At 41.8% G+C, this 13,050-nt stretch overlaps 1 protein-coding gene across 4 annotated transcripts in view; it reads right to left on the bottom strand.

The window, feature by feature from the left end:
• LOC122790444 (breast cancer anti-estrogen resistance protein 1-like) overlaps positions 1–13,050 on the bottom strand; it is an 829,901-nt gene that overhangs the window by 316,206 nt on the left and 500,645 nt on the right. For all 4 annotated transcript variants that reach the window (XM_044057980.1, XM_044057978.1, XM_044057979.1 and 1 more), the window contains exon 3: positions 2,843–2,998. In XM_044057980.1, coding sequence (XP_043913915.1) covers positions 2,843–2,998 — 156 coding nt within the window. The remainder of the gene's footprint in view (positions 1–2,842; positions 2,999–13,050) is intronic.

Genomic DNA, 13,050 nt, shown 5'->3' with positions numbered 1-13,050 from the left:
GTAATAACAGAGGACTCACTTACTTGCCGGTCCCTACTTTCCAGTTTCAGAAAAAAATTTTGCTGAAGAACAGCATCCGAATCCTCCACAATTTTGCTAATACTCTCCACAACACTGGTGTTTGTCTCTGTACCTTCCGCCACCTTCTCCTCTTTGTGTGCCATCCACCCTGCTACCACTGTGCTAGGAATGGGATGTGTGCATTCTAAACAGCAGTAGAAGTTCAAGGTCACCCTGGTTAAGTTTTCCCTAGTAGTATAAATTCCACATTGGGTCTCCTCTGAAAAAACTGTACTAGCCTAGTGAAACTACTCCAGTCTATAAAAGACAAATAAATAAAAAAAAAAAGATACAAAAATACTGCTTTAAGTTTCAACTTATGTTTTAATAGTTACCTCTAACATACTGCTGATTGAACTTGTACAGTGCTCTGTTATAAGGACACAAATACATTTTGGCTTGATTTGATTTGAACTTTAAGGTCTCCTGAAACAGAGATTTATGGTCCCCAAATCTCTATCCAAGACTAGTCCCTATTCTCTGTTGGCACATCTGTTCTTCTTGCCAGTTTCTAGGGACACTACAGGTTCAAGAAACAAAGATCTTAGCCATAATTTAATAGGGAGCTAGAGGATTTTTATGTCCCTAACACATTCCCCTGTGGGGCAGTTAGCATGGAACAATACCCACTATCTAAGGCATGGATGCATTCTTACACATATCTGCTGCAATAAATTACTTGGTATGTTGAATCCCACATCCCACATTCCACCAATGGAATTATCAAGAGCCAACTAACCGAGGGGCATCACTCCTCCAGTGAGACTGCAACCAACTCCATTCTTCTTCTGCGATGGGTAAGTCTGCACTGAATTACTTCCATTTTCCTTTGTCAGCTTCTTCAGTACCTGAGTTGTTATGCATTCCAGGTGGTCTTGGTCACAATCAGAGATCTTTCCTTCTGTGCATTGCCTGCACACAGTGCACAGGTATTGTTGTTAACATTTAAGTATTTGTTTTGTAACAATGTGAATATCTTGTTGTTAAAACATGTAGCTGTATTACTATAGTCTCCTGTAACAGTGTGGATGTATTGCTGTTAAACATCTAAACGTACCAATGCTGGTCAACACCTAGACCTTCACTGTAGTGAGTAATACTGCCTTTCTTTTGCTGTTAGCAGCAGTGCAGAAAAGTCATTGATAATGTTTTTGTGGGCACTTACATACAATAAATGAAAGGAGAAAGCACTCTAGTTTGGATGGGGTGACTCATCAGTGTCTGCAGGTGCATGTTTTACAGAATCATGTAAAGGAGAATCGTTTCCTGCACTTATTGATCGACAGAGTCTGACTCAAAGATCAAGGTGCAGAATAAAGTTACACATTTCCACATGATGTTACACCACAAGGTGATTTTCTTCCCCATGAGGAGACTTCACCTGAAGAGAATTTCACCCAAAACATATTATTTTAGCAAACAGTAAATACTCTGGTAAAAACAGGATTCTGTAGGTATTACTTAATTTAGACTGCAAACTAGGTAGTTGTGTGGAGGTAGGGAAGAAACACTTGGAACAAAATATTTCAAACAAAATACTCAATTTCTAACTGAAAAGTCAAAAATCACTAATTTGACTTCTCAATATAGTGAAAACACAGCACTGCAATGTAACCAAGTTCGAAAATACTTAAAAAAGCATACAAATAAAACAGTACTTTTGATAGAAGTTCAAGGTCGCCCTGGCTAAGTTTGTATGCATCTCCCATACCACTCTATGTGAATATACCAAATCCAAGATCACAACACTGGGGAGAAAGGAAAAACTCCATAACCCACTGCTAGCAATTTTGCACTGTTGTACTCACAACTGAAAACGCTAGCAACTGAGCCAGTAAATAACAAAATTACAGATCACAAGGATACAGCTGCGACCCAGTAACCGAATCATTTAAAAAAAACTCCTTAAACTTAATCTATCTGCAAAAACAAAACTGAATGCAGATGGTTCAGTATTCTGCATAAGTGAAACAAATGAAATTCAATCTTCTTCTTCTTCTGCTTTCGGCTTTTCCCGGTTAGGTGTCGCCACAGCGGATCACCTGTCCGCTCATGATTAGCAGTGGAGTTTTACAGTGTCGAGTTGCCAGCCCGGCGCCCAACCTTCCAGAGAAGGCACACACATGCACACACTCACACCTAAGGCCAATTTAGAGTGTCCAATCCACCTACAGCATGACTTTGGGATGTGGGAGGAAACCGGAGCACCCGGAAACCCACGTGACCACAGGAAGGACATGCAGACTCCGCACAGAAGGCACCCCAGCCGAGGATCGAACCGGAAAACCTCTTGCTGTGAGGCGACAATGCTAACTGCTGCACCACCGTGGCCGCCCTAAACAAATGAAATTCAATGCAGTACAAAATACCTGAAAATCAACCATCTGAGACTCGCCTAACTACACTGCACCCTTTGAAATGTCTTTGGTATTGAAGTGTAGAAATGTAATGCATACTCGAAACAAACGTCTGTTGTATATTCTAACACAAAATTAACTAACAAGTAGAGAAGATAAAACAAAGTTAGCTAATGAGAATTTAAGGCGTATTTTTTCACTTGTAAAGGAAGATGTGATTATCAAGAAAACAATATTAAATTTGGCTTTACTTTTTCATTTAAGGAAATCTTGGTGTAAGACCTAACTTAAGGTTTCTGTCTTATACAAACAAAATTAAATAAGAACTAATGACTGCTGACCTACATGTTACTAGGATGTCCACATGTGAAGCATGTATGTGGAAACATACTACATAGTGGAGAAAAAAAAAGATAAAAGAATACCTCAGACTCTGCAGCTTCTTCTTTCTCAAGTGCACCATCTTTCTTTTGCAAAGAGAGTAGGGTCTTGGGTACTCTGTACACATTCTCTGGAAGTGTTTGCTGTTTGGCTGTGGTAGATGCTGCATGCCATCTGGTAGTGGGAGGAGTATCATACACCTAAAAAAAAATAAAGATTATGCATTTAAAAGACAACACAAGTGAAACCCTTACTCTAGATATTCTGTTTTTCTCGGTTTACCAATTACTGGCCAACACGACAGAAAACACAAGCCTTACAGAAAGCACTAAACATGGAAATATCATTAGCCCTGATCAGACAACACAGCTGTAGCACTGTAATCTACAGTCATGAGTATTTTAAAGTCTCATTTCTGTACCAGCCAGACTACAGACATTGAAACCAACCATTTTCCAAATAAAATTATCTTTTTTTTAGCCATCGGCTCTTGCTGTGTTTTTAGAATGACACTAACTTATGTTATATATTGTTATTTTACAGATGCATAACTGCTAGTGGGTAAAAAGAATGAATATGTATATAAGCAAAAATGGTAAAGAGAAGCTATCAAGATGCCAGTATCAGCATGAATGCAAAAGTTTCAAAGTGCCTCTTGTGGGTCAGTGACATATCTATTATTGGCATTTCACAGTCTGTTAATTGTACACACAAGGGAGCCTTACAGTCAAGACCTCAGGTTCTCAAGGTCTCTCAAACTGAATGCCTCCCTCTGACCATAGCAACATTCTAAGGCCTCCCCTGCAGCATCAAAAATACTTCCAAACTTACTTTACAAAATCATCTGCTCCCACAGTACACATGAAGTACAATCACCACACTTTTACACAGTACATTATTTTAATTATTTGCACTCAAAAGAGGGAAATGATTTACTATTATTCTTCTCCAATTAGCCTTTTCCACAAAACACTATCAAACGTTAAAAATTTTAGCTATATAATATCTTAGACTTCCTTGGGACTCCCCTGAAACTAGTCCAGGCATTTACAGGGAGACTGGCCACACCACTGGAGAAACACTTCACTAAACATTTTTTTTTGCAACATTCAATAATTTCTACTGTTTGTGTTTTAACAGTCTTCTTTCATCACAGATCACCTTAGGGGCTCTGCAGACATTAACAATGCAAATTTGTGCAGTAAAGAGTGTACGAGTCACAACTATAGCCCTCCTTCCGAATCACAACTATAGCCCTCCTTCCCAGAACTATACGGACAACTGAAGTCCACTATAAAAACTTTTTGGCAACAAAATAGACACCGTCAGTCAAGAGGAAATTGACATCCTAGTTTGCCTATAAAGCCCCACCCAACATAGACAAGGTAAGTGGTGGAGTTGCTAGTTCTCAGTACAGCCAAAGGGTCGCAGATGATGGAATCATGACAGAGATATGTGCCAATTCCCCAACTAACAAAACATCTGCAGCACAAAAGAACCAGCCACACTATGTCTGTGAACCTAATGTGGCTCTAAAAATTTAAATTCAAATTAATTGCATTACATATGCATGGCAAAGTCCAAGAATCACAGGAGAATGTACATCATCACACAGCACATTCTATACCACAGAATTTACTCAGAAGGAGAAATGTGAAGGTCATGCTGTTTCCATAACATACTGTACACATCACATGCAACATGGTGTACATGTTACGGATACAGCATGACCTTCAAATTTCTCCTTCTGAGTAAATTCTGTGGTATAGAATGTGATGTGTGATGATGTACATTCTCCTGTGATTCTTGGACTTTGTCATGCTGTATCCATAACATGTACACCATGTTGCATGTGATGTGTACAGTATGTTATGGAAATAGAGAACACAGCATCCAGATGTTTACAAATACAGTATGTTACATGTTGTGGAGGACTGGAGCATTAGGGAAACAATGCCATTTATAAGTAACTCATGGCAATAGTGGAGTCAAATAATGTGTAAAGAGAAAGTACAGTTTTGTACCTACCATAAATGTAGATGTCCGATAGGTATGCATCTGCAGTCATCACATATGGGTTGTCCTGCCTCAGGCAGCCCTTCGGTCGGCCGGATTCCAAAGTCTGGGTCCGGCGTCGGCTGATGTCGCACTTTCCCCGACGTCAGAGCGCCTGGGGTATAAAAGCATCAGCCGACGCCATCTTCCTCAGTTTTTCTTGCCCCAGATGCCAGGTGCCCTCTAAGAAAGGCTAAATTTGGAGAGATGCATTTAAAAATCCAAACATGCACAATAATATAAAAACAAATACACCATAATAGATCCCCCCAGCTAGCTATAAGAGGGGTAAGTACCCAAGAAATACCACAGAGGGGAAGGAGGGAGGGTAAACCTAACTGCAGATGCATACCTATCGGACATCTACATTTATGGTAGGTACAAAACTGTACTATGTCCTTCAAGGATGCATCTGCAGTCATCACATATGGGTAGAATACCATAGCCAATCTGGGGGTGGAGGAACTATGTAAAGGATGGTGTAGCTAAAATGCCCTGCAGGACTGCCGTAGCAAAGCCTGCTCTGGATCTGGAATATAAAGGTAAATTGTAATGCTTGGCAAATGTATGCACGGAGCTCCATGTAGCAGCTTCTAAAATATCCCTGGTAGACACCCCTCTTAAGAAGGCTGTGGAGGTGGCTGTGGCTCTCGTGGAATGAGGTCTAATGTTAGCTGGCACAGTTTTTCCATGAAAGGAGTAACAAAAACGAATGCAATTCCCTATCCATTTTGAAATTGTCTGTTTGGAAATTGCTTTTCCTTGTGTACCAGCAGCATATGCTACCAACAGCTGGTCAGTTTTTCTGTAACCTTTAGTTCTGTCCAAGTAGTAGCGCAACTGTCTGTGTATGTCCAGGGTGTGCAGAAGTTTCTCTCCTTTGTTTTGAGGATTTGGAAAGAAGGTAGGCAAGTGAATAGCTTGATTTAAAGAAAGCCTGGATACTACCTTTGGCATAAATGTAGGATTGGTTCTCAATGAAACTCTGTCCTGATGAAAAATAAGGAATGGCTGTACTGCCATAAGGGCCTGTAACTCAGAAACTCTTCTTGCTGAGGTTATGGCCAGAAGGAAAGCAGTCTTCCAAGACAGGAACTGTAGTTCTGCAGATGCTGCTGGTTCAAAGGGAGGCAGTGTTAGTTTTTCCAACACGAAGTTAAGGTCCCAAGTAGGTAGAGGTGGTTTCCTTGGAGGATTGAAGTTTTTGATTCCTCTTAGAAACTGTCTTAGGAGAGGATGAGAGAAGACAGGTGGATCAGTATTGTACTCTGCTGAAATTGCTGAAGCATTAATTTTAATGGAAGAGTAAGACAGACCATTGTGGAACATTTCTGCCAAGTATTCCAGGATATGTGCCATGTTCATCACTGTCACATCTAGACCCTTTGTGGTGTTCCAAATGTGAAATCTTTTCCATTTTGCTGAATATGCCTTTCTTGTGGAAGGCCGGCGAGCTTCCATAATAATATCTTTCACTCTCTGGGATAGCTTGTCCTGAGGAGGAGTCAAGGTATTTTCCAGGCTGTTAGTTGCAAGGTTTTCAGGTTGGAATGCAGAGTTTTGTAATTGTGCTGCGTCAGTAGAAGTGGCCATAGAGGAAGAGGCCATGGTTTTGTGCGTGACAGGCTCTTTAACAGTGGGTACCAGTGCTGTCTTGGTCAGTCCGGAGCTATCAGAATCACTTTTGGCTGCTCTGTCCTGATCTTCAGTAAAACCTTGGTCATTAGTCGGAGAGGTGGAAATGCATACACCATTAGAGTTCTCCAGCTGAAAGAGAGGGTGTCCACTTTCCATGCTTGTGGGTGGTATGTCCTTGAGCAGAATTTCTTCAGTTGATGATTGTGAGGGGAGGCAAAAAGATCTAAGTCCGGCCTCCCCCATGATTGTGTTATCTGTAGAAAGATGTCTGGGGTGCAGCATCCATTCGTGTGCATCCATGATATTTCTGCTTAAGCTGTCCGCCAGTATATTGTCTTTCCCTGGCACAAACTGGGATTGTAGCTGTATATTGAGTTTCAAGGAAAGTTCCCATAGGTTCATTGCCAGCCTGCAAAGAGGATAGGAATGGGTGCCTCCTTGCTTGTTTATGTACCACATAACCGTGGTGTTGTCTGTCCTTATTAGCAGATGGCCATGATGCAGAAAGGGTTTGAAGGCTTCGACTGCATGTATCACTGCCAGCATTTCCTTTTGGTTTATGTGCATGCGTAGCTCTTTTTGTGACCATAGACCTTGAATGCATCTGCCCTCCATGTGCGCTCCCCATCCGTGGTCTGAAGCGTCTGTTGTAATGGTTTGGCTGGCTATTGGCTTGCTGAAAGGGAGACCCCTGTTTGACTGGCTTGCTTGAGCCCACCACAGAAATTACTTTTGAAGGCATGGAATGAGTGGGATCAAAGTTTCCAGGCTGTGACTGTGCTGAGTCCATAAACTCCTTAGGTACCATTATAGTTTCCTCATATGTAGTCTTGCTTGCGGAATCAGAAGAATGCAAGAAGCCATGTAACCCAGGGCCTGCAGGATTTTCCTTGCAGTCAGCTGAGTTTGTCTTGTCAGATTTTTGAAGTAATCTGGTAGTTGATTTTGTTTTTCTTCTGTGAGGAAGGCCATTTGGGTGGTTGTATCTAGATCTGCACCCAGAAAGGTTACTCTTTGGGATGGAACAAGTCTTGATTTGTGAAAGTTGACTGTATATCCCAAGGCCTGAAGTAGGTGGATGGCATAATTCAAGTGTTTTACCAAAGTTTGTTGGCTGTCCGCTTGTATAAGGCAGTCGTCCAGATATGGGTATATTTGAATCCCCTGAAGTCTGCAGTGTGCAATTACTGATGCCAGGCATTTCGTGAATACTCTGGGTGCAGTAGATAAGCCAAAGGGCAATGCTGAGAATTGATAATGCTCTGACCCTGCAAGAAATCTGAGGTGTCTTCTGCAACTTTGTCTGATAGGGACATGCAGGTATGCCTCCTTGAGGTCTAGAGTTACCAGCCAAGACCCCTTGCCCAGCATGGGAAGGAGCTGCTGTAGAGTCAGCATTTTGAACTTTGGCACAATGAGATAAGTATTCAGTGCGGACAAGTCGAGAATAGGCCTCCATTGTTTTTCTTTTCTTGGAACAAGGAATAGTCTGGAATAAAATCCTTGGCCCTGTTCTGAGAGAGGAACCTATTCTATAGCTTTCATTTGCATTAAGCTGGAAATTTGTTTCAAAGCCTCTGCCCTTTGATTCGGTGGCAGGTCTGGCATGCCCTTTCTTTTTGGTAATGTGTGGAAATGAAACCTGTATCCTTTGTCTATTATTTGTAGTGTCCATTTGTCCCTTGTAATACTGTGCCAATTTTCTGAGAATAAAGAAAGCTTTCCACCCAAAGGTGCTTCCAAGTGAGCCCTGGTTGGCGGTGTCAAAGTAAAGTCATTGAGCCTGTCCTTGTGCAGCAGTTGAAGGTCCTGCATTACCTCTCTGGTTGGGAGGCTGCCATTGACGTCCTCTGTAGGAGCCTCTAGCTTGCCCTCTACCTCTGGCACGCCTGTTCTTGCCTCTCTGAAACCTCTCTGTGACTGGAAAGGACCAATTCTTGGAAGGCCAATTCCTGCTGAATCTTGGTGGTTGTACTTGGAGAAAATCCTTGACTGTTTGTACGGATTTTGCCTTTTCTTCAAATTTCTTTAGGACCTCCTGAGCCGTGGCGCCAAATAACTTTTGCTTTTCCAGAGGAGCATCCAGCAGCTTTGCTTTAACATGGTCTGGCAGAGATTGTTCCTTCAGCCAAGCATGCCTACGTATCACTGCGCCAGTCATAGCTGACCTACATGAAGCTTCCAATGCATCATAACTACATTGCAAGAAATGGTTGCTAACCTGTTGTGAGTTATGTACCAGATCCTGAAGTGACTTGCGGTCTAGGGGGTCAGGTGAAGACAGTTTTTTATGCAATTCATCTAACAAATACTCTTGGTACTGTATCATATGAAATTGACAATTTAATGCCCTCATAGAAAGAGTAGCAGAAGTATACACTTTTTTACCCCATCTCTCTAAAGCTCTGGACTCCCTTTCAGAGAGGAGAGGATGTTTAGCAGTGGCAGCTGCAACCCTTTTAGGGCCCTGGGAGATAGTTTCTGCCTGGCTGTGGTTTCAGCCAAAACCGCGGCCCGCGTGTGTCGGTCCTTGTCCTTCCATTTCTTAACTAAATGAGAAGTCGGAGTCTCCGACGGCATCTTATACGAAAAACTAGCCCCAAAAAATTCCTCTGCAAACTCCGCCCGACGTCTAAGAGTGCGTCGGTTGAAGGAAGCACAGGCTGAACAGGCCGAGACATCGTGGTCTGGGCCTAGACAGGGTAGGCAGTAAGAGTGGAAATCCTTATGAGGTATTTGTTTCCCACAAGTTAAACAATTATTAACTTTATCTGACATCGGCTGAGGCAAGAAAGAGTCCCCAACGGGGTACTTAGCTTTTTGAAGTCTTCGGTAGCTGAATTACAGGAGCTGGCCGACCGGCACTTGCGAACTGCTTCTGCTTCGGGCACCACGCGGCAAGAAAGACTGGGGAAGTTGGCGTCGGCTGATGCTTTTATACCCCAGGCGCTCTGACGTCGGGGAAAGTGCGACATCAGCCAACGCCGGACCCAGACTTTGGAATCCGGCCGACCGAAGGGCTGCCTGAGGCAGGACAACCCATATGTGATGACTGCAGATGCATCCTTGAAGGACATCGTATGAGTATGTGTGCGTGAGTGTGTGTGTGTGTGTGTGTATTTGTATACATGTGTGTGTGACATCATAAAAGGGACAAGAGAGCAAGCATCAACAAACTAGATGTATATCTAAGTAATAACCTATGAGGTTCAGCACCTGAGCTGGATATAAATGGGACTTCATAAGCTTTGATGTTGTTCCTAAGAAGTGAAAAAACTTGAGCATGTGACTCTTGTCTGAGAAGACTGTCTCTGAACATTGCAGCTGGGAGACAATTTGTCTCTGCAACTGTAGGTGGGTTGCTACATGGAGCAACATATCAGGAGCACCATACGGACCAGAGTGAAACTGAATGTTAGAAGCTGGAACTGATAATGACAGCATCCTATCTGTAAGGGATAGAACCACTGTGCCAATTTAATAGTTTGATGCGCAAGAACAACCTGAAGATCCAAATGGAGCAGCCAGTCTCCTCCAGACAAGATGAGACGAGTAACAGCAAGATAACACAAAAAAAGTATTCTTAGGGAATGAAGAAGTGTTCACTTAAATGTAGAATAGGTCCAATTTCACCTTTCATTTGTACTAAAAATGAAATAATATCAGGGTCTTTGCTGGTACATCAGAACCTGGACAGTGTTTCAATTTTTTCCAATATGTTTTTGCACTTTTTTCCTTGCATGATGTTTATGTGGTGGGACATCTGGTAAGGGGAAAGGAGGGGTATGGTACACCTTTGATTCATCACCTCCCTGTTGCATGCCTTCTTCGTGATTTCCTACCAGTCTAGGTCATGAAATTAAAATCATTTCCAACTGCCTTTTCTTTTATTTACATGGCTAATGAAAAATGATCCACTGGAGATGGTTATGACTAAATATTATGATCTGTTATAACAGTAGAGGCAATGATTCAGAAATCAAACTGCAAATTACTCAGTACTCTTACTCTGCAGATGTCATACATAAGGGGCTATATGGCAAATATCACATTAAAAGACTTACAGGGCTTTGGAAGGTCATTATCATTTTTTGAAGAGAAACAGCCAAGTAAAAGCATTAGAGAATGATATGGTTAGACAATCAATAGTGTACAAGACCACAAGTAAAAAATATAGATACGCACTAGCAGAACAAAAGCAGAAATGGCAAGATATGTCAAAGATGAAAAATATAAAACAGAACAGTGCTGATATGCAGAAATTGAGGTGGTAACTGCCCACATGTTTGCCCTGTAACTGATAAAATATGTATGATTTGCAAATGGTGCAATCAAGTTGCAAGAACACGCAGGCTGACACCTAAGCATGACAAAAATATCTGTGTAAAACTAAGATCATCCTGGCAGACGAAGGGGAAAAAAAAGACACTTTTAAGGCAAAAACATTAACAGTGTGATTGAAGAAGGGACTACTCATGTGGCATCAGCAAGCACTGACTGAGCTTGCCTCAAGAAAGTTGAGCTGACCAGGAATATGAGTTATTACTAGAAAGTGATGAGTCAACATAGCCCATTCCTACAGCTGCATGGCATCTTGACACAGGAAGTAGGAGTGGGTTCCACCAAGCTTGTTGGTCAATCAATAATACAGTGCCATTTGCACTGACTACAATGAAAGAAGAAGGAGAACATACCTTAGAAGTATTACAAAGTGCACTAAGGAAAATTAAGTCACAGAAAGTTGCATGCTGTGATAACATCACAATAGATATAATCAAGATGTTGGGTGTGCTAGGAAAGAATGGCTTTTGAGGGTTCCTTTTGTGGTGTGGAGACAGAGAGAGGTGTATCCCAGATGAACAGAGAATAAGCACTGTACTGCTAGTGTGCAAAACGAAGAGGGTATTCACAAATGTGGCCATTATAGAGGTATCGAACTCCTGTCACACTACATGGAATTGCTGGAGACAATGATTTATGAGCAAATATGCAGACTAGTAGGAAGTGAGATTAGGGATGAGTTCATATTTAGAAAAGAAAGCAGTACAATCAACTCAAAGTTACAGTGGAACAGACAGTGGAGAAGAAGCTAGAGAAAGTTAAAAGTTCAACTGGGCTTACCAAGAGATAGAGAACGTACAAGACAAGGTCCCAAAACAGATGATTTGGGCAGACCTTCAGTAGTTTGAAAGTCATGAAAATAGTGGTAGAATTAGTGCCGGCTGTGTACAGTGACACACATCTGAACAGTGTGTGGATTCACAGAGTGTTTCCCATTGGGAGTAGGTATGCATCAGAGTTCAACTCAGTGACCACTCTTGTTCACAATGGTAATGGACAACATCAGCAAACAAGTTTGAGGAGAAAGATCAATAAAGCTTTTGTGAGCAGATGATGAGGCACTACAAGTGAACAATAAACGGGAACTTCAGTACATGACCGGGGACTGGAATGGAAGACAGCACTTAGGATGAAACTGTGCACAGAAGGGGAAATAGGTCAACAGCTTCAATTATCTGGGAGGTGTGGTTGTGAAGAAAGGAAGTCTGAATAAGGAGATCATAGCTAGAATCACAGGTGCTGCAGCCAACTGGCACAAGTGTCAGGGGTAGTGTGTTACAAATGAAAACCAAAAAAGCTGAAAAGTAAGGTGCAAAAAAAAAACAGTTGTGTGGCCAGTGCTTCTTTATGGCACAGAAAAGTGTACAGTGAAAGAAGAGCAGCAGGGGAAGCTTGAGGTGATGGAGATGAAGTACTTAAGATGAATAGTAGGATGTATACAGTGCAAAAGACAATGAAATGAGGACTGAAGAGCAGAAACCAAAGTAGACCCATTTGATGAAAAAGTCAGGAAGAACAGATTATAGTAGTTATGTCACGTGCAGAAGAGCAGAAGACAATTTGGTAAAGCAGTTCTAAAAGACAATGAAAAAGGTAAGAGGAAATGTGGATTTCCAGCCACAAAACTGATGATCTGCATGAAAGAACAGTTGGACTTGACTGATGAAGATGGTAGGAAAATGCCACTGAATTAAAAGAGGTGGCAAAAGTTGACAAAACACCTCAACCCCATGCAAAAATGGGAAAAAAGTGGAAGATGACAATGACTGTGGTCATAGTGATGATGATGCCATTTTATCCAAGTGGATGGCATCCAAAGAAGTCTTGTAGAACTTGCAATATTAGCAGGACTGCTCTCATCTCCATGACATTTATAAGTAGACTGGCCTCTTTCTAGCCAATTCTAACCTACTCTATAAGATGGACCTGATGATGTTCAGGCGAATGTGTTCTCTTAAATATAGTTCTATAGTTGTAGCTCATAGTGTGTTGTCATGTTTTGTTTGTTAGAAGTTAAAAATAAAAATAAAACCTTTTAACTAAGAATGAGGCTGTACAGGCTGCTGAGCGGTTAACCCTCACAGGTTTTTCAGGAATTCCGGTAGTCTAGCCTCTAAGCTTTGGGATTGCTCCTTGTGTTTCCATCTCTCAGATTTTCCTCCAATCAGCTCCCATAGACCATCCCACCTCTGTCTGTAACTGACTTTAAATAACTGAC

This window comes from Protopterus annectens, chromosome 16.part0 (assembly GCF_019279795.1).
Source record: "Protopterus annectens isolate FY-2018-M chromosome 16.part0, PAN1.0, whole genome shotgun sequence".
NCBI classification, from domain to species: Eukaryota; Metazoa; Chordata; order Ceratodontiformes; family Protopteridae; genus Protopterus; species Protopterus annectens.
Note: the sequence above shows the minus strand (reverse complement) of the source record. Positions and strands in the feature narration are given on the sequence as shown.